This window comes from Phyllosticta capitalensis (assembly GCF_038381095.1).
Source record: "Phyllosticta capitalensis strain CBS 128856 chromosome Unknown BKA78scaffold_13, whole genome shotgun sequence".
NCBI lineage: Eukaryota > Fungi > Ascomycota > Dothideomycetes > Botryosphaeriales > Phyllostictaceae > Phyllosticta > Phyllosticta capitalensis.
In genome coordinates this window covers 179,494-200,539 of record NW_027117451.1, presented here as the reverse complement: position 1 = coordinate 200,539, position 21,046 = coordinate 179,494, and the positions used below count along the sequence as shown (strand labels likewise).

Here is a 21,046-nt window from a genome sequence, read left to right as displayed (position 1 = left end):
GACATGGCTCGTTCCTTTCTGCAGCGTCCGACTCCTGGAACGTTGGCACGTACGAATCGGCAGCATGACTTGGTCCACTTGGCCCCTTTCCATTTACTGGCGTTGCGATGGGAAAAGAGGCGCGCCTAACATCATGTAATGCAGTGTCTTGCATCGCTTGTTACTTTTGATGTGCTCTCTCCGTCATGAACTGTGCAACAACCAATCCAAGCTCCAGATCTTTTCCCCATCCGTCCCAACGTCCCCCAATTTATTCTCCATCGTCCCATGTCCGCTTCAGGCCAGAGGCAGCTCGCTAAAGTCCTGGAACAAGTCCCTAGATCTCGGAGGAGCAGCCGAGCTTTGATGCGGCGACAGGCTAAGCCTCAGGCCCCTGTGAGGATCAGTCTTGTCATTTCTTGTCCCTCGCTGTTAGCTGTGGGCTCACTGGTCTGCGAGGATGCCTGAACACCCTCTCCATTTCCTGGATCTGTATAAAGCGGCCGTGGAAGCAGAGCCAAAGTCGTCTTTGTCGGAGCACACACTCTCTTCCTTCCTTTTCAGCAACCCGTCACTCTTTCGACCCGTCATTCGTTGATCGAATACCGCAAAGATGGTCAAGTTTAACACTCTCATGCTCGGCGCTGGCGCCGCTACCATGGCTGCCGCCGCCCCCACGATCCTTGCCTCCAACGGCACCAGCTCTGGCTGCACCTTTACCGACAACGCGTCGGTTGCCAGCAAGAAGGCTTCGTGCTCCAACATTGTCATCTCGTCCATGACCGTCCCGGCCGGCGAGACTCTTGACCTGACTGACCTCAACGACGGCACTACTGTCACTTTCGAAGGCACTACCACGTTCGGTTACAAGGAGTGGGAAGGTCCGCTCATCAGCGTTTCCGGAAACTCCATCACGGTCAAGGGAGGCTCCGGACACGTCATCAACGGAAATGGTGCCAAGTGGTGGGACGGCGAGGGAAGCAACGGCGGCAAGACCAAGCCCAAGTTCTTCTACGCCCACTCGCTCAAGAAGAACTCCAAGATCAGTGGGCTGAACGTCAAGAACACCCCGGTCCAGGGCTTCTCCATCAACTCGTCTGAGAACTTGACCCTGGATGGCATCACGATTGACAACTCTGCGGGCGCGGACCAGGGCCAGTAAGTAGCCAGATGAAGTCGAGGAAAACACGGTCTGACCGCTCCCAGCAACACCGATGCCTTTGACGTCGGCGAGTCGACGGGAATCACCATCTCGGGCGCAAAGATTTACAACCAGGACGACTGCCTGGCCATCAACTCGGGCACTGACATCACCTTCACGGGCGGCTACTGCAGCGGCGGCCACGGCATCAGCATCGGCTCCGTCGGCGGCCGCGACGACAACACGGTCAGCAACGTCAAGATCCTCAACTCCAAGGTCGTCGACTCGGACAACGGCATCCGCATCAAGGCCGTCTCCGACGCCACGGGCAAGGTCTCGGGAGTCACCTACTCGAGCATCACCCTCTCCAACATTGCAAAGTACGGCATCGTCATCGAGCAGGACTACGAGAACGGCTCTCCCACTGGTATGCTTGCCCCCCTGGCTTTTACCCCTGACCCAGCCCCAACCTCAACCTCTACCACCCCTGAGACCACCTGCTGACGGAAAGCTTGCCAGGCACTCCCACCGACGGCGTCCCGATCACGGACCTCACGGTCAAGAACGTCAAGGGCAGCGTCGCCTCGGATGCCGAGCAGGTCTACATCCTTTGCGCCTCCTGCAGCAACTGGACCTGGAGCGGCGTTTCCATCACCGGCGGCGAGAAGTCGAGCAAGTGCGAGGGCGTCCCCTCGGGCGCTTCGTGCTAGATGGACGATCTCTGTTCGTTGTGAGCTTTGTCTTTTCGGCAAGTGATGGAAGGGCTTGTTTGGGGGCGAGGGGTGGGGAAGCGGCGGCTGCGGTCGGCAGCACGGAGGAAAACTTGAGCTACTATGAACTACTGTAATAGTACCTTGTAGACTCCATGTTTACTTGTTGTTAACGGCGTGCATTTTGTTTGAATCTTTTGATGTGCGTTATTGTACTGTATGGAGTCTGGAAATCATAGACGGCGAGCCTGGATCACTGCAGTGCAGTTGCATAGTTAGTTGGCTCGAAGCGAGGCCGTTCGCCCATGTTCGATGCAAGATATTCTACCACCAATCACGTCCATCCCGCCTGCACACTTGCTCAGATTATCTACCTCTAGGTGCTTGAATATCCCCTGACTTGTCTCCACGACGACCCCCCCCGTCGCTCGCTCGCTCCATGATACACACAACCACGCTCAGTCTCCGCAAAACGTGCTTTGCCTCATCTCCGACGCACCCCAGCAGTTAACAGCCAAGAGCGGAGGAAGAAAAATACGCCAACGTCCGTCGTCAGCGCGTAGAAGCAGACGAGTCCAGGCACGCCAGGCAGCCTGACGTACGTAGGTACGCGCACGCAAGCAGAAAAAAGCCTGAGGTGTCTCTGCCCAGTCTTCGTCGACCCGACTGCTAACGCCCGCACCCCTTGGCCGAGAGTCCCGAGTCCCGACTATCCACTTGCCTGGACAGGCAGGCGGCAAGAGCGAGTCGGTCCGACGCGCGAAAGCAGGCAGGCAGAGGACGCTTTCTAGAAGTGTCACAGGGAGGGAGGGAGGGCTTTTGGTTTATCGAACGGACATGGTCTCTGCAAGATACAGGAGAAGGAATAGGTACATATGTACCTAGGCTATAGGTAAGCGCTAAGCTCGCTCACTGTCTGTTGAATCTCAGTATCGAGACGTGCCCACAAAACCACCCACTTCCGGTCCTCCTACTCCTCCTGCTCCTCCACCCCCCCCCATTTCCGCAGCGTCCGCTCCGCACACCTCGTCCGCTATGATGACAATTTCCGCTCTGCCTGGCAAATCTCACGTCTATGACCCACGCCATCTCAGCCGCCATACTGCCCATGTACTGTAGTACTCGGCACGCGGCACCACCATCATGTCACTCGGCACGAGACTCACCCATCACTCGACTCGACACCGGCCAGCCAGCCAGCCAGCTAGCCCAGCCAAGCACTCACCCTCGTACGTACCTACCTTCCTGGTACATATAACCATGCAGAAGAAGAATTTGCGGCCGTCGAGTCGTTGGTCAGTGGTCAGACTGGTCACGGTGCACGCCACGCGCAGGGCGCCTGACGATCACCCCTGCTCGGGGCCCCCCGCCCCTGAGCCGGCGCGGCGCAAAAGCTTGGTTTTGCTTGGCCGGCCTAAGGCTGAGAGTGTGAGGCCCTCCTTCTTTCGCTGGCGGACAGGGGTCCGCCGGGGAAGAATTGCGGTACTTTTGTGTGTTTCGGCAAATGGCTGATGTCGGTGTCGGTTGCCCGGTTTTTATGTTCCTGGCTGAGAGAGCCCTGAGCATGAGAGGATGGGAGGAATAGGGGCGAGGAGGGGGGTGAGATGGAGGACAAGGGGAGAGAAGGCATGCAACGGAGGTGATGGCTGTTTGGTCAGTCGGTCGGCGTAGGAACGCACTCCTACCTCGTGGGCCATGCATGCCCGTGGTAGCGCTGCGGCGCAACACGCGCCTGCCCTTGTTGTCCTCTCTCTACGTCTCATTGGCTGTTGCTTTCGTGCTTTGTAGGCGAAGGGGTTCGATAAGAGTTGTCGGCGTCCAGAGTGTTTTTGAAAAGCGCGCGCATGCAGAGGCGGTTTTGCGCGAGGGTATAGATGGATTGGTGGATCGGTGGGTGATGAGTGCTCCTCCGCCGCGCTCAGAGGTGCGATGCATGCGATGGCCTTGCCTTCGCCGACGTGTAGCAGGAAAAGGCAGGAAACGCGTCTTTTCAACGGAAGGGCGGCGGCGCCTTAATGACTGACATGCGTCTATTTCGCACAGTCTTCTCCCCATCGCCGCCACCTGCCCTACCCTCCGCAGCATCGCAGCACCACCTGGGAAACCAACAACGACGCACCCACACGCCCACGACACCCACACCACGCATTCCACCACACAATGAGGCAATTGTCTCGGCCTCGTCGCCCTCTCGTTGGCCAGCCTGCCTCGATGCTGCCAAACCGCCAGGAAACCAACAGCGACTGCGACGTTCGACGTTGGTTTTGGAGTGAGGCTATGCAAACGGCGGCAGGGAAGGCGACGGCGAGCCCGACGTGCGACGTTTGCTTTGCGGCCAGTCGGAGCGCGCGCAGACGGCGAGCCCGCGCCCGGATGGAGCTTGATGGAGAGGTGAGAGGGAAGGCGATACAGAGGTTCTACGGATGCTGGAGAGAGATCGAGGCAATGTGGTGCGTTGGGGATCGCGGTTGGGTTGGTCCTGGCTGGCTGGCTGGCTGCCCTGGTCCCTGCGAGCGAGTGAGCGGCCGCCGTCCCGTCCGCATGCGGCAAGCAGACACCACTCGAACACGCGCACTGGACGGAAACAAAGTTAAGCTTAAAGCGCATACGAGAGGCAAAATCATGCTTATTTGGTGGGAGGCTCGAGAGCAAAAAGTTCGACCGAGGACATGTGCGGATGGGGTCGTCGTCGTCGCCTAGCGAATGAATTGAGAGAGGAGGAGCATCGCTCTCGCTTCCCATTTCGGAAACACGGCAACGAGGTGAAAAGAGGTAGTCGTCATGTCTGCATATTCTGTTCTGTACAGCCATTTACATGATTACAATTTACCTACAATGATTAGCCTCCGCGTAGCAGTCTGCGTAAGTTCGTCCAAGTGCCAGTCTATCCCTCCCGCTATGCAAACCAAAAATGCCGCGCCGAAACCCATCTGTACCATATCCACGCCGAAGCTCTCATGCCTTTCCGTACAGCCCATTGACCGCCATGGCCAACGCTGCGACCTCGGTATTCGGCGCCTTTGCGTCCTTGGTCGACGCGCCAAACAGATCCATGTAGAGAACGTTGGGATACGACTGGCTGGTGAAGTTGACAAAGGCCTGCTGGAACAGCGGCTCGTAGGCCTTTTCCGCGAGCTCCAGAATCGACGTGCCGGCGTTGATGACGTCGAGGGCGTCTTGCGTCAGGGTCCACGAGAGCAAGAAGAACTCGGCGTCCGGGCTGGTCCGCTGCGTGTGTAGCTTGGTCAGCTGGTCCGCCACCATCGTGTCGAGCTTGTTGGAGTCGGCGTAGACGTTGTAGATGGGGAACGAGTTGCCGCTGTTGACGATTCCCGCCGCGAAAGCAGCGCTGGGTAGCGTGATGCCCGTAGGTAGCTCGGTGACGAGGAGCACACATGGCCCGTTGCCGATGAAGGAGGAGAGCGTCTGACTGCTGAGGTCCGTCGAAATCGTCATGCCCGTCGTGTTTAGGCGGTGATTGATCTTTTGCAGCTCTGTGAACAAAGTCTCCCAGTTGGCTTGCGAAAAGTCGGCATAGTCGCTGTCAGCGTTGTATGCGTGCGAAATGTCCAGGATGACCAGCTCGTTGTATTTGGCCGTAAAGTCGTTGATTTGTGAAATTATTTGATCCAGGGGCTGCCCGTCAGCGCCTTGCCAGCCGAGCACGTCAATGTCTGAGTAGTGGCCAGTGTAGAAAGATCCATTTCTCAAAATCGGTCGGACGTCAAACCACCTCGACCCCGCTGTAAGCTGCGTGGCTATATCGAACTTTTGCGTAATGGTGTTTTGCTTGTCGACCAGATCGGTATGCGTGCCAAACGTACTCATGCCCGCGTCGTGAGAGCCGGGCATGCAAATATGCCTGAGCTTTCGATTGCCAAGGGTGGCCAAATTCTGATGCATCCAGTCCACCGACGCGCCATTCGAAGTATAGCTCCCGTCAGCCCCACCCAACACCCAGTTGACATAAGATCCGCCGTTCCAGCCGAGGCTGACGGTGCTTCCCTGGGCATTGTTTTGCGTGGCCAAGTCGACCAGGTAGACCTCGAGGTTGAAACCGTCCCGGTATCGAGCCTGGACCTGGAAGCTGGAAGAAGTGCCCCCCACGGAATAGACAGCTTCTCCTGCGTCATCTGACTTGGACTTGCCCAACGAAGAGTGCCACTGGACGTAGACGGGTAACGCGGCGCCAGAAGGGACTGTGCTAGGAAAGGACCAATTGTCCATCTGATACGAATGCTGTGCTTGAAGAGTCCATGGGTGCGGAGTCGCGTTGATCAGCTCGAGATAGCCGTTCGACATGCCTGAATGCAAGAATGTAAAGAGAGTAGAAGAATAAAAGGAACGAGAGACTGTGGCCTACCTTGACCCATGGCGGCAGTAGGAGGAATCTTATAGGGGCGGAAACAAAGAAGCGCGGATGTAGCTGGGGGCGCTATGCAGTACACAGCCCGGATCTACGCACATCTTTCGAAACACACGGACGACACAGACATTTTAATTGTTTGGCCAAAGCCTCGAGGAACGCGCCTCAAGGACAAGGCGTGTGGACGAGGATGCATGTTGAAGGGGCCAACAAGACCAAGGTGACAACCAATCGCACATGAGCACTCCATGTGAAGTAGACGAGGCAGAGGAGAACATGATGAGGCCGCGGTTGGAGGGCATCAGCAGGCGCCGAGTCAACCCTAGTGGAGAAGGTGGCAGCCATCCAGTGCTTCGCAAGGCGAGCGGTGAAGGATGAGTGGACGGAGGGCCACGCCGGGCAGAGGCGACAAACGGCAGCACGTGCGGATGAGGAGCAGGACAGACACGACGGAGCGCCAGGTGAAGCAGCGCGTGGACGGGCGTGTTGGCTAGACCAGGTGGGGGATGGCGATGGTCGTGATGGTGTTGTAGGGACTAGGAAGGACTAGGGGAGCCGAGAGGCCGTCGACATCATCCCTTCCCCTCCTCCCACCACTTACCTCATTGTGCTACTGCACCTCCATCCGTTCGTTCCCTGTCTCTCTCGACACCATCAGCACTGGCGCCGCGCCCAGGAACAGCGACATTCTTAACCATCCGAGCCGACGGGGTCCAACCACACCACCTACCTCTTGGGCTCCGGCGGCCCGTCCCAACGCCGCTCACGCCGCCCCGTGTTGACGCTCGCACTTCGCGCGTCGACCGATCTCGCTCCCCCAACCGACGCGTTTCCTCTACTATTGCTTTTGCCCTCCCCTCGACCTATTTCAAGCCCTGCCGCTGCTGTGTCGCCGACTTTGAGACACCACGACACCCCTCATGGCTCTGTCACGCGAGTCGAGCCCTACGGCCCTCGAGCCCCCAAGCTCGCCGCCGCCACTGCCGCCCTCTTACAACCGGAAGCGCACGCGATCGCCTACGCTGCATGACCACGGCCATTCTTCCAGCGACGGCTTTCTGTTCAGCAGCGACGACGCGCCCGAGGGAGTTGAGAACTACGAAATTCCCAATCGCAAAAAGAGACAGTATGTTGGAACATGGTGGGCTCAGGAGGACAAGCCTGCGACGAGCCCCAAGCGCCCGAGGAAGCCACGGACTAAGAAAAAGCTCTCCAGGAACAATGACAGTGGTATCTGGCTGTCAAGCGACTCGTCCGACGACTCTGCCCTTGAGCGTCTGGCGGCCGCTCCCCGTCCCAACGTCTTCGGATCCGTCCCAAGGCCACCACAACCCCAAAATCCCGCTGAGCTGAACCATGATCCGGCAACGGCGCGCGCGAATGAAAAGGTTCAGGCCTGTCTCACCGAGGGCAGGGAGATGGTTGACCTCTCGTGAGTCTTCTGCCATTTTCGAAAGGCGCTCACTGACGAATCCAGGATGCTGCGACTCCGCGCCATTTCCGACGAAGTAATCCAACCGCTCGCACAGCTCATCAAAGTCCCCAAAGTCGGCTTCGAAGTGCCGAAAGAAGAATGCTACCAGCCCTTGACGCCCTCCCTGAAGCTCTTCCTCTCCTGCAACGAGCTTCGCGCCATCCCGATGTCGGTTTGGAACCTCAACGACCTTACGGTGTTGAGCTTGCGGAACAACAAGCTGACCGAAATACCGCCTGCAATTGGCAAACTCAACAACTTGGAGGAGTTGAATCTGGCGGGGAATAAGCTGCGCTGGCTGCCATGGGAGCTGCTTCGGCTTGTCGCTCCACACGGCAAGCTGACCAGCCTCACTGTATCCCCCAACCGCTTCTTGCAGGGTGCAAAGCTTCAAGGGAGCCTGGAATTCTCAGACGACATCGAGGAGATGGTCGACGAACTGTCCAGCCGCAGAGCTGCCTTGGATGACCCAGAGCAGGCTGCCATGCGAGAGCAAAACGAGTGGTCGATTGCTTTGTTCGAGACCACAATAAATCGCATGGAAAGTTGCACTCCGATGCGACCCTCGTCCAACGAACCTCGCCCATGGAAACAGGAGCCAGTGTTCATCACAAGCTCCCACGTGGCCCGTATGAGCTTCGACGGATCATGGGACAGGACATCGATCCCTCCTCCTTCACACTGTTCTCTGCAAACAACCCACCTCCAAACACCTGGTGCCGGCCACTCACCAGCCAAAGACCTCGCAAAAATCCCCAACAAAACTCGCGTTCCCTCCCTGTTCGAAATAGCCCTTCGGACCGCCAACGCCAAAAAGTTCACAGCTCAGATGCTGCTCGACTGTCTCGGCGACGAGAGGCCGCCCCGTGTCGTTGATGCGTTGACAGAAATGAAGCGCGTCGTCGACTCGGGGGGCCAGTGCTGCTCTGTCTGCAGCAAGCCGTACATCCTGCCCATGGCCGAGTGGGTCGAGTTTTGGCACTACGCGCCGGACACGCTGGTTTGCAAGGCGGATGACTCGTTCCTGCCGTTTCTGAGACGAGCCTGCTCCCTCGGGTGCGCAGCAGCGGTGAAGGGCGGCGAGGTGCAGCCGTTGTAATTGTCGACCGGGGCCCTCGTCGACGTGGGTTGCGAATGCGAAAGTAGCCCAAAATGAAAGAGGTTGGTGCATCAGAAAGTGGAGATGGACCAAAAAAACAAAATCGATGGATGGTGCGATTGTTGCCGACCTGGTCGGTGCCTACGGCAACCTCTCTTACATACTTGTTCCCTGATACGTGTACTCATACAGACCTGACTGCAGTCTGCCACTGCACTTTTGTTATCTCGCACGGCGTTTTGGGATGGTCGGGAAGGACCAGGGACAGGCGTTCCGGACTCGGATGAGGGTGGACTACTGGACTCGTCAAATTGGGTGGATACCTACTACTTGTACTGGGATATGCGATGCGGTCGATCGAAGCTCCTGATGATCGCTGGCCCATTCCGGAATTGTTGCAGATCAGTTTCCTTGATTTTCATTTCTCCCGTTTCGCAACTCTTTTCCTGGGTTGTCGCGGGATGATGCGACGGTGATGGGCGAGGGTGTTTGTCTCACGGTGTTTGGACTGGACCTTGGATGGATCGGTGGAGCTTGGTCGGATGGATCACACTCTTCTGTGTGTCCTTTTTTGCTTTCGACGTGCCTTTTCCTACATACCTACCTAGGAGTTTTTCTGCCTCCTACTACTTTGTTTGGGCTACATACCTAGTTTGGAATCGGCCGCGGTTTCCATTGTTCCAATATTACATCTTTTCCATCCATGCATACATACATGTACCTTTGTGTTGACCACACTCGCTGTCCTGGACGATGTGCAGGCAAACATTGAACCCACCGATACCGCACCACGGCACTTACCTGTCGAGTCTGTGTAGCACTGCACTGTGCCTTGTTGGTCTGTTGTCTGTACCTTGCCTTTAGGGGTCGGTCAATTTTTACCGAGTTTTCAGTGTAGTATTCTTACTGGTTTTTATACCGACAGTATTATCGGTTCTTACCCAGTTAGATATAACTACTAATATTTTTAGGTAGGATTTTGTCTTCAAAATACTCTAGGCTCCCTTAGTCCCCTCAACTCTATTATAAATACGTGAGTAATACGTCGATTTTTACCTGATTACTTCTGGTCGGAAGGGTGGAAAGATGGGAAGGTAGTAGGTAGGTTACACAGGAATTGGGTGAGTAAGGTGCCTCACCCACTATCTACACCCCTCCAGCTACCCTTTTGGGAATTCTTACTGAGTATACCGAATACTCAGTATTACTCATATAATCCAGTATACTACGGTTTATGGGGTGATATACCCAGTATTATCGACCCCTACTTGCCTTGCCACAAAGCGGGATCCCGCAGCCCGTTCAACCGAAGCGGGAGGATTGCATGACATGGACATGGACATGGACATGACACACAACCGTTCCAACGGCCGCATCGCATCGCATATGCAAGGCACGCACGCTGCTGCTTCCTGCTTTGGCCCCGGCAAATTATTGAAACTTGGCTGCCGTCCTGCATCTGCTGTTCAGGCATATGTATGTGATGTATGTATGGCTCGTCCCGTCGCCTCGCCTGGCGGATGGGGTATTGATTGTACCTGCAGCTGCCCTGGGCCTGACGTGCCGTGTCTGTGTACTCCGTAGCCGCCAACAACGGACGAGGGCGTTGTGAGAGGTCTTTTTCTGGAGTCGACGATGTTGGACTGGAGCTGGCAGCGTGAGAATCCTCCTCTGGATCCACGACGGTTGCTCGAAACCAATCAAGCAAATGAACCCATGTTCAAGCAATTCTTGATCAATGGAGGAAAGCCAATTTTGGCCACTGCTGGCTTCTTCTCCTTGGCCGGGAGATGGAATGGGCGGCGGGCGACATGGGAGCGCTCGATTTGACGAGAGCCTCGACTATCGGGAACGTGGGATGATTGCAGCAAGTGGAGGGATGTAACTATGCACGGTGTTTTGAAGGTTCGTCCCGTCGCTTCGCCTCATCGCGGGTCGCCCTGCTTTGGAGTTGAGCGTGATCGACGATGGCGGATGTTCCTGCAGGCCGTTCCGCGTCCAAGTTCCGTAGCCGCCAACAACCGACGATAGCATTGTGAGAAATCTGTTTTCATCGAATCGTCTTCTTTGGATAGACTGGAAAAAGTCAAGTTGGTTGCTCATTGGGTGCAGCAGTCCCGACAAACGGGGTCGTCTCTCGCTATCACCTCGACGGACGTTTGTGGTTGCTTTTTTTTTGACCCCACATCACAACTCACAACCAACCTCCATCTCCAGTCTCCACCTCCCCTTGACTCGCCCGCATCAGCTTGTCTGTCCATCGTCTCACCGCCTCGTCCCATTCGACATGGGCTCAAAAAAGAGAAAAAGCAACGAGACCTGAGATAGGACACGCTGTCACTGTCATGCAAGAGCACAACGCAGGCAACGTCATGTCCCATGCAAGGAGTCGTCTGCGGCTCCCAGGTCCCGTCTCCCCTATCTCGACTCTTTGACCACAAGAGCTGGAAACAGCAGAGCGCAGCAAAATCGTCTGATCTCATCTCTGGTCGTGCCGTTGTTGCAATACGCGGCGGATGCGATGCCGGGCGCCCCGGCTTGCAGCCAACCGGATTTTTTTCGAGCCAGCATGCAGGTACAGACTGGCATCACTGCATCAGCCATGCCATTGGCGAATGATGCGGGAGAATGATCACGACTTGCATCCCGTCGGATGTTTTCGACGTCGATCTTGTGGCTTTCGCGGTCGACATCACATCGTCGACCCTGGCGACGAATGGAGGGCCTTGAGAAATTCAAGGCGGTGTTCCAAACACGCTGCTGCTCGTCGCCTTTCTCATCTCTCATCTCGTCCATCCCGGTCGAGTCTTTCCAAACTTTGTCGTCTGCAGCGGAAAGGCACTGCAGCGTTGTCGCATTTTTACGACGTTTCCACGGTTGAGGCTGGTGCTGCACGCAAAGGTGGAGCTTGATGTGCTCTTGAAAGCATTCAATCGTTGCGCTTTGACCCCTGGACCCTGGAAGTTTGCTGGATCCCGGACGTTTGGAGGTTACACGCGCCTACTGCAAGACGCGTGGGCAACGTTGTTGTGCTGCCGGCCTCAGCCTCCAGGATTTTGACGTGCCGTAGGGCGAAAAAGAAAGAAGGAAGAAGCAATGGGGATTTAAGAAAGAGCTGCGCCTTTAGAGAATCGTCATATCGTTCGTCGTCCTAGCGTCATCCGTCTTCCTGTCGAATCTGTGTCAAGTCAGCACCAAAGAAATCTTTCATGACAACACTTCCCGGGTGGATGAGCCTCAGGTCCCGTTTTACATGTAAGTTTCTTCCTGGACTGTATCGTAAGAGTTGGCTAACCATTTGAAAAGCTTGGATTCAGAACTTTGCACTTGTTTCCCGCGACACTCCTGCCCAACAACCCGAAATGTCTTTTTACGAATCATCAAACTCCGAGTCAGAGTACGAGCGCAGTTCTGAGTCAGAGGACGAACGCTCCAGCTCACCAAACCCGCTCCTGGACGCCCTAATGACTGGACTCGAACGACGACCCGAAAGCGAAGGTGAATACTCAGAGTCTGAAGAGTCTTCGGAATACTCGCCTGGCAAAGAGCAAGCAATGATTGACTCGTTGTATCCAGTTCCCGAGATTCCGCGCGGGTCTCCTCAGATTGGTCAGCCTACCTCGCCCGCGCTGATATGCAAGACGACGGTGGGGCTTTGCTCAAAGGAGCCCGGGGAAGAGACTGCCAGTAATGACAGTTTCGTATATGACCCCAACGTATCAGCATCACCCGAGCCTTGGCGAAAGACTCTGGACACTGCGTCCGAGACGTCTGATTCTGGTTCCGAGGTGGTGATGGACTCCCTCGATGACTGTTGGTGGAGTGTGCACTCGGACGATACAGAACACCCAAGATGGGAGGGTGGGATGCCCCGGATCCGGCCGGATTGGTACCATCCCCTTACAATCTGGGCGATAAAGTCTATCAATTGTTCAGAAAGATGGCCTAGTCTGTTGGATGACTACGACAATTGGGCCGTCAAAGCACTCCAGGCCATTCAAGGGGCGCGGCTGGAACGGATCGCCCTTGGAACGCTGGACGAACATCGCGAATCCAGGTACTGGCGGGAAGGCGACCGAAAAGCTTTTGGAATTATCGCGTTATGTTTGGAGAGAGGGTTCCCCGGGTTGGAAACTGCCGCAGACCAGCCCGCATTACGCGAGTGGGCAGTCGCCGGACGAAATGCCCTTCAGTCGAAAGGTAAGGCCCCTACGCTCATTCCGACTATGGCTGGCCGTGCTGGGGTCGAAATGACGTCGAAAGAGCTTTTGGAGGCTGTGGAGCGCTATGCCAAAGATCCGTCATCGGTTGGTCGTGTGGACAGTGGTGAACTCTCCCCCCGGACCGTCCTTCCAATCATGGACTCTTCAGCGCCTGCTGCCACTCCTTCCGAGCTTTCAGTTGTTTCTGCTTCCATGGCCGTGTCCCTTAACGCTGAGACCGCCGCTCCTGACCCTGTTCCCGCTCCCGTTGCTTCTGCCGCTGGCAATGAGACGACTGGCCCGGGCCCTAGTGTTGACGCGGCTCTTCCAAATCCGACAGTCTCGAGCACTGAGCTGGCCACTCTTGGCTCCTTTTCGTTTCCGGATTCTTCGGCCCCTGACCCATCCTCTGTTCCAACTCTGCCTCTTTCCTCTACCAACACCTTCACGGCGCTCGAACCAGATCCTGTCGAGCTTTTCCAGCAGTGGCAACGATTCTTCGCCAGCAACGTCAGGAGCGAAGGCGGCAATGTCCTCCTCTTCGTTGAATCTCTCGATATCCAGGCCGTGGACATCGCCATTTATGGCGAGCGTTTTGCCATTCCTCAATGGGCGAAAAAGATGCAATTCATGCATGGTCTTCCCGAGAATTTTGCGGAGGCCAAGGCCCAACTTCTTTCCAAGCGTGCAGATCAGATACTCGAAGATGACATTGAGTTCGACTCTGCAGCGCGTCAGACTGACATAAAGGTCCCACTCCAACCCATGACCTGGAAGGCCTTGGTCACCCACTTTGACGAGAAGGAGAAAGAGTTTGAAAAAGCGAGGCTGAAAGCTGAGAGGAAGGAGAGGAAGGAGACGAGGAGAGCTGAGCAGCAGCTTCAAGAGGAGTCGGCCAGGGGGGAGGCGAGGCAGGGGGCGTTGGATTCATCGGCGAGCGCTCCGGCTTCGTCAGCCTCTCAGGCTCCGCTGCGCAAAGGAAAGGTACCTCCACCCAACGAACCCAACGCCCCCATCCGTACTCCCTTCTACCAATTCACTTCAAATAGGAAACGCGCTGACCCGAGAAAGGATGCTCTTCCTGCTAGAAGTGTTTTGAAGCCTTTGCCCCCGACAGCGACCACGGCCGCGGCTTCGGCCTCTTCCTCCACGTCTGGCAAATCAAAATCGAAGTTAAAGCTCAAGAAGGCCGAGAAGACCAGGCCGGGGAGGTCCAAGTCGCCTGCACAATCTAGCAAGGCTTCCCAAGAATCGAAAAAGCGCCGTTTGTCTTCAGTTTCCGCGGAAAAGGCCAATGGGGTTGAGCGGCCGAGTTCGTCCGGTGATGGCACGAAGGATTTTGAGCCCCCCTCTACTCCCATTAACAAATTCACGATGTCTTTCAAGCCTGGTCCGCCAATCACGTCCAGCGGAAATGTCAAGCCAAGCACCATGGGCAAGACCACCAGTATCAAGCCCGCTCCGGCCGACAACTGTGGAGACGACAGCAACAAACGCCAGAGTGAGAGCGAGGTGCTTCAGCCCGACCCGTCGAATGCTCCTGGTGAGACGAGCTCCATGCCCGAATTTCCCAGTACACCTGTCAGGGGCCCAGAAGAGCCTGTCGCGTGCCAAGGGTCCAACGACAACGCCGCAAATCCTCGCCCGTCCACCGGGCCTGGGAAATCGACCACCGCGGCCAGTACAGGGGGTCAAGATGGCAAGCATGGACCTTCAAATGCTCCCGCTGACAAGACCACATCGGAACCTCCCACCAAGTCCGACGTGCCTCTCAAATCAGCTGCCAATGTCAAGTCTGTTCGACAGCCGCCCAGCACCTCCAGCAGCCAGGTACAACAGCCAACCACCAGTAGGAAAACGATTATCGACCCCGCGAGAATCGACGTGGACCCGAGTACGCTCCCGGACTATTGCAACGCCTGTCAGAAGGGTGGCCACGCTGGAGACTCGCGTCGGTGTCCGAAATTCAGCAAGGCGGAGCAGGAGCGGTTGTTGGAGGAGAAAGAAGAGCTTGAGGAGCGGGAGAGGAGGCAGAAGGCCAAGGAGGACGAGGTGGCAGCTCGGGCCAGGAGAAAAGAGGAGGCCAGGAGAAGAGAAGAGCGGATCGAGCGGGAGAGGTTGGAGCAGGAAAGGCTGGAAGCAGAGGCTCAGGCCAACCTGGAAGAGGAGACTCGAGCAGAGCAGGCCAAACTGGAAGCAGAGGCTCAGGCAAACCAGGCCAACGCAGAAGCGGAGACTCGAGCAGAGCTGGCCAATGCGGAAGAGAAGACTCGAGCAGACCGGGCCAACGCGGAAAAGGAGGTTCCCGAGAAGTCGACTGCCCCCAGCACCGCCGCTGAGACCAAAGGCAAGAAAAAGAAGAAGTCCAAGTCGAAGAAGTCCAAGCCCGAGCAATCAAGTGCTCATGTCCCCGATATTGTTCCCGAGCCAACGGCCAAGACTGAACCCGCTTCCAAGTCGAAGAAGTCCAAGCCCGAGAAATCGAGTGCTCAAGTTCCCAACATCGCTCCCGAGCCACGGGTCAAGATCGAACCCGCTTCGCCGCCGCAGTCACCCAAGCCTCCAGTTGTCTCCGCCGCCGCTGCCAGCTCCACGGTGTCCGCTGGTACGAAGAGGAACATTGACGAGGTCGACGAAGAAGCCCCTGTCGACAAAGAGGAACGCAAGAGGCGTAAGAAGGAGAAGAGGCGAAAGGCGAGAGAAGAGAAGAGGCAATCGAGGTTGCTGGAGGAAGGTCCCCAGGCCGAAGAGTGAGCGAGCTAGGAGGTGACTGGCGAGCGGATTGTTGGTCTCCTTTCCTGTACCAGGGTAATGTCTCTTTGTCTTTCTTTCTGTAAGTGTCTTGTCTGTCTTGGGTCAGGTGTATACGGAGTTCTCCTGATTGTTGTCGAATTTTCCATGTTTGTCCAATTCGTCCCCAGAAATCAATCGAAATTCAGCAAGCTGCTCCCATTCCGATTGCCACCATCCACTTCTCCCCTCAGCCTCGGCCGCGGCTGGTGTCTGCGCTTTCACTGCGGCTGGTGATGGCGCCATCACAAGCCGCAACTGAAAGGAAAAGTGGTCGCCCACGCACTGCCGCGTGAAGACCGCGCGAAGACCGCGCGAAAACAACAACATAGATCTTTGTGCAGACCCTCATCACGATTCTTTTCCAATCCACCTCATCCGCTCGATTTACATCTGTTCGTTTGCATCACCCCATCACCGCAGCACCTCTTTGTTTTGGGTCAGTTGATCACCGCAGCCCCGTTTTGCATCAGACGGTTACTGCGGCGCCAGTTCTATCAGTTCGTCGGTCAGCGCAGCAGCACGATATGCCGCGCGGGAACGACACCATAGATCGTTGTGCAGACCCTCGTCACGATTCCTTTCCAACCCACCTCACCCGCTCGATTTCCATCTGCTTCGTTCTTCATCACCTGGTCACCGCATCGCCTGGTCACCGCAGCACCTCTCTGTTTTCGGTCAATTGATCACCGCAGCCCCTTTTTGCATCAGACGGTTACCGCAGCGCCCGTTCTATCAATTCGCCAGTCAACGCAGCAGCATGGCGGCTCCAACCCGTCTGCTTCCTGAGCGTTTGTTCCGTCCGACCGGCAACTCTCCGCCGGTCAATCTTGCTCAATATCTTGCGAGAGAGAAGCCTGCAAAGCTTCTGAGCCTGGGATGTGGCGATATTCGCAACATTCTCTTTACGGCGTACTGCGAGGCGGACAGTGGTAAGCGACTACACTGACTACACCAAACCGAAAAGGATCACATGAGCTGACAGTCACCAATAGGCCGGCACGTTGACATCACATGCTGTGATGTCGAGAAGGCAGTGATTGGTAAATTTGTCAAATCAAAACGCGACATGGTCGGTCCACTGACGCTTGACCCCTCAGCCCGCAACATCTTCCTCCTCACGCTGCTCATTGACGAGGATCCCACCAATACCAACAACGAGCTTTTATTCAAGCTCGCCTTTGACATGGTCCTTGACGAGGAGGCCTTTGCCTTGTTCCGAAAGCATGGCAAGAAGCTGCGCATCCGTGCCAAGTCCATCGAGAAATGGCACAACTGCATGTACGGCAAGGTCATAAGGTTCGGCGACCGTGAGTCCCTTCAACAAGTCGCCGACGTCTGGGAGTGCTACAGCTGGACCGTGTCCAGCGACATCTCCCGTTTCGACCAAGTCAAGCAAAGGTCGCAGCGAATCGGCAAGCCGGGCGTTTCCGTCGAGATGGCAGAGGCGTTCGCGCCTTTCAACGTTTGCCTCAAGAACGAGTTGCTTGATTTCCATGAGAACTACTGGAAGACGGGCATGGTCGATTACGATACGGAGACTGAGGGCAAAAAGCTATACTGGAACCCAACATACAGCTTCAGGGGCGACTGGCTCATTCTCCACCCCGGAACATGCCCCTTGGAGGGATTCAACCTCGCACTTGGTTTTGCGCCTTTGGGCAAATCTTCCCCTCTCGCTGGAGAAGACAATGAAACCAAGAGCATCGATCGGAGCATTGAAAGCATGAAGATCCAGTTTCGCGCTTGGACCGCTGCCTTTGGTCGCATGTACCGCAAAGCCAACATCGTTCTGCGCTTTGTTATCGGTGACGCTCTGGCTTTCTGTCATACACTGGCTGCTCGTCAGTCTAACTTCCCCATCCTCAATGGTCTACCCCGCGGTCCCATGTCTCTCAAGCCCATGAACTTGGATGGCCCGGACTACCTCTATTTCCAGCCCGGATCGGAGCACCAGTTCTTCCATGCGCCCCTCATTTTCAACTCCATCGACACTTCCAGTCTCACCAATCGATGTGGCACCATTAACACTTTGCTCGCGGCGGAATCAATCACCCACGGCTCGATGGAGACCACCGTCGTCACCGAAATCTCTCTCCACGAGATGGAGGGTGCCCCGGGAGTTATTGAGCCTTCTATCCAAGGCAACTTCTTCAACATGATGATGCTAATCGGACTGTCGCCCGTGGAATTCTTCGCCAATAATACCTCGACCCCTACCGACAATAAGAACTTCTTATTGACCATCCAAAAGCGACTTGGCAAGAAAGACCCGGTCGTCAAGATGAGAATTTGCTGGAGGCCATGCGGCCGTGCTGGCCAAATGCCTATTGACGGGCAGTGCATCTTCAGGGGAATGCAATATCCTCCCAGGCAGCTCGGCGCTCTCTTCTACCGAATATACAACACAATGTTCCGCGAAGGAAAGAAGAAGACAGGAGCGCTGCAGCGTACCCCGGCCACTTTTGCTGCCCTCCTCAAGAGGATCAAGCAGCACGAGACTGACCGCTGGCCTGTGGTTATGGCCAGCTTGATGAACCATTTCCACACCGACCCTGACAACGAGCTTGCCGATGTGGAAGACGACGATGAAGGTTCTCGCGTTGCAGACCAGGAGTTCTCGGAGATGTTGGCTCAACTGGAGCGATTCGAGGCCTACGACCTTGCCGACTCGCTGCCTCTTCTGGGACAACCTGCGACTAAGAAAGCTTATCCCTCTTACGTGACGTTGCTCGTTCCGCGCTGCGATCTCGGTTGCCTTGTGAAAAAGACAGTTGAACCGGCTAGACTTGGAAGCACACTGTCGGTCACCTGCACTGTCAAAGTACCTGGAGAGGTTGCGCAGAAATTCTCGATTTTCAGCATGACCTTCGGATGGGTCCGCATCTCGCAGAAATGGTTCGGCAAAAGAGACTGGCAGCTCGAGGTTATCGAGGACCAGCGCCATTGGGCCGGGGAACTTTCTGCCCTCCTCGTCACCTTCGTCGTCCCGCCCTCGCTGCTCACTGATCCGGAGGTGACCGTGAGCTTTGGCTTTGATAAGACGCCTCAGGCCTTGGAGATGTTTCAACAGGACTTGGGTCCCGAGCTGACGCTGTTTGAAACGCGTCTCGACGTTGACGGCTACCTTTTTGTCTGTAATGAGGCCCCGGTCCTCTACACTCCTCCGCCTACCAGCGATGAGGCTAATGGCCGGGAAACAAAGTCTTCCGACAACGCTCAACCGACGTCTCAAAACAAGCCGGGCCCCAAGAATCAATCGTCCGTCTCTGCACCCGACTCCGTTGTGGCGGTCCTGAACCAAATCTTCCAGAACGGTCCCCCTGCTGCGCCGCCTGCAGATATCGAGAGGGCTGACTCTGTCATAAGTTTTGACTCTGATGAAATAGAGGCCCAGATCAACAGCTCCGTCAATTTGGTCATCGAGCCTGGTCTCAGCGAATCTACAAGTGATCTTACGATGATCACGGCGACCATTACGTTCCATGGCGGAGACTGGAAGAACGGACTTCGCAACGGCACAAATTACACTATGGCGCGACTGCACCCATGCTTTCTTCGATTCGAGATGAAGGGCGTCTCCAGCAGTATCAACTTTTCCTTCCCCTTTCCTGTCGGCACCTCGATCGTGGTTGCGACGGACCCGGACGAAGGCACCATCTCCGTCCAAATGATGCCCTTCCATCCAGCCGGTGAGAAGTACCCAATGATGCAATCGTCATTCATCTGGATGGACCATATCAACACCATGGGAGTCGCTTACTTGCCTCTGGACCATCTCCCAGCCTTCGACCGCGCTCAGCTCCGAGAGTGCGACGAGTTCAGGAACCTGATAGCCCATATGCAGTCCGAGCGTGAGGCGGAACTGGAGCGCTACCCGGACATGAAAGCTGGGAAGCGCCCCGAAGAGAAGCAAATCCGCTCAAACTTCAAGGATGGTCTGAAGTTCCTGTTCCGCGACTTCTGCGGCTTCGACGTCAAGCCGGGCGAGAAGCCGTGCCTCTTCTTGTTCAACGCCCTGGGTGCCGGCGACCAGTTCCTCCTCTACGTCTCGGCCATGCGTCTCGACATAGGCAACCAGTCGTATGTCCTCGACGCTGCCGTCATCCCCATGACGAAGGCCAACAGGTTGCGCGTGCGCCAGATGTTCAACAAGGTCAGCAACGCCAACGCCGTGAATTACGCCATGGGTGCCTCTGAGATTGCGGCCTGGAAGTGGCTTCTTACGACCGGAGTTGAGCGTGCTAGAACCTGGAGGCATAAAGCGACCTGCGAGTACAAGACGGTTTGCAAGATGCCCGCGTCCATCGAGACGTACGTCAACTTCCTCTGCACCTGTGGCAACGGCCAGCTCCCGGACGGCTTCTTCAAGAAGCCCCCACCTGGCTGGGACAAACTGAAAGACCAGGCGATCCGCGTGGCAATCTCGCCATGCTACTCGTCGATGTTGGCGGAGCCTCAGATCCCGCCTCGCATGACGCCGAAGTTCTGGGGCCCCCCCGATCTGGGCAAGGAGGACTACGTTCCACAGTGCTTCGAGTGCGGCAAGGAGCAGGGCGATGACAAGCTGACTTGGTGTGGCCGCTGCAGCACGGCAACGTACTGCTCGCGCGAATGCCAGGCCAAGAACTTCAAGACCCACAAGGAATCGTGCGGCCACTACGCCGTCGTTCGTCGTGGCATGAAGTAGTTGTCGAGCTGACATCTGCTGGTTTCTTGGTGGTTGGGTGCGAGGAGTTGGTTCAAGGGTCGCGAGAGGGCCTTGGATGAAGGAGGAGTTGGGACGGCAGGTCATGAGTGGACCGTGAAAAAGGAAGGAGTTGTTGGTCGTGAGAGGGCCTTGGAGTGCGGAGGAGCTGCGGGTGGAAGCCGCGTTTGTACATCAATCATGGGACACAGGGGAGATGAGGCTGCCATCGACGAGATTAATAGTCGAGTATGCAGTCAATGAGAAGCGTGCCTTGCACGCGCTATACCGAGGTGAAATATTGGAGCCAGCTTCGAGGTCGTGATGCGTGCTAAGAATACAGAGAGACGGGGAGCATTCATACTGCTGACATTTTACAGATGGAGAGTGTTTTCTCTCTTGGAGGATGGCCACGAGGAGCCTTCAAGCGCTTGCGGCTGGGAATGACTAATGCCTAGGCGTTGGAGAGCTGGGGAGCATTCGACTTCCAAGGACCCGGAAGATAAGAGAGAATGAAGTCGCTGGAAGCGTGGTTACGAGGAGCATTCAAAGCTCCAAGGACGAAAGAGATGGAGAGAATCAACTGGCTGGAAGCATG

General features: G+C 56.2%; 6 protein-coding genes across 6 annotated transcripts; 4 read left to right on the top strand and 2 right to left on the bottom strand.

Annotated features, from left to right (window-relative positions):
- Window positions 1–637: 637 nt before the first annotated feature.
- BKA78DRAFT_357404 (putative endo-polygalacturonase) lies at window positions 638–1,830 on the top strand (the record flags this gene model as incomplete). The annotated part of the gene is made up of 3 exons (XM_066892214.1): window positions 638–1,137; window positions 1,186–1,547; window positions 1,640–1,830. 3 exons carry the CDS (start codon window positions 638–640, stop codon window positions 1,828–1,830), a joined length of 1,053 nt encoding a protein of 350 aa, XP_066738447.1.
- A 1,698-nt stretch (window positions 1,831–3,528) lies between these two features.
- Window positions 3,529–4,880, bottom strand: BKA78DRAFT_58213 (uncharacterized protein). Its single transcript, XM_066893414.1, has one exon. The coding sequence runs from the start codon at window positions 4,639–4,641 to the stop codon at window positions 3,583–3,585; it is 1,059 nt and encodes a 352-aa protein (XP_066738446.1). The 5' UTR covers window positions 4,642–4,880; the 3' UTR covers window positions 3,529–3,582.
- Window positions 4,786–6,132, bottom strand: BKA78DRAFT_300252 (PLC-like phosphodiesterase; the record flags this gene model as incomplete). The annotated part of the gene is made up of 1 exon (XM_066887166.1): window positions 4,786–6,132. The coding sequence occupies one exon, from the start codon at window positions 6,130–6,132 to the stop codon at window positions 4,786–4,788; it is 1,347 nt and encodes a 448-aa protein (XP_066738445.1).
- Window positions 6,133–7,116: 984 nt separating this feature from the next.
- Window positions 7,117–8,769, top strand: BKA78DRAFT_357402 (uncharacterized protein; the record flags this gene model as incomplete). Its single annotated transcript, XM_066892213.1, has 2 exons — window positions 7,117–7,628; window positions 7,674–8,769. The coding sequence occupies 2 exons, from the start codon at window positions 7,117–7,119 to the stop codon at window positions 8,767–8,769; spliced, it is 1,608 nt and encodes a 535-aa protein (XP_066738444.1).
- A 3,362-nt stretch (window positions 8,770–12,131) lies between these two features.
- BKA78DRAFT_363241 (uncharacterized protein) lies at window positions 12,132–15,971 on the top strand (the record flags this gene model as incomplete). The annotated part of the gene is made up of 1 exon (XM_066892475.1): window positions 12,132–15,971. One exon carries the CDS (start codon window positions 12,132–12,134, stop codon window positions 15,723–15,725), a length of 3,594 nt encoding a protein of 1,197 aa, XP_066738443.1. The 3' UTR covers window positions 15,726–15,971.
- A 550-nt stretch (window positions 15,972–16,521) lies between these two features.
- Window positions 16,522–20,451, top strand: BKA78DRAFT_300248 (uncharacterized protein; the record flags this gene model as incomplete). The annotated part of the gene is made up of 2 exons (XM_066887165.1): window positions 16,522–16,693; window positions 16,757–20,451. The coding sequence occupies 2 exons, from the start codon at window positions 16,522–16,524 to the stop codon at window positions 20,449–20,451; spliced, it is 3,867 nt and encodes a 1,288-aa protein (XP_066738442.1).
- Window positions 20,452–21,046: the final 595 nt, after the last annotated feature.

Coding starts and splice junctions, on each gene's coding strand:
- BKA78DRAFT_58213 (XM_066893414.1), bottom strand. CDS start 4,641: ATGGCTGTACAGAACAGAATATGCAGACATGACGACTACCTCTTTTCA.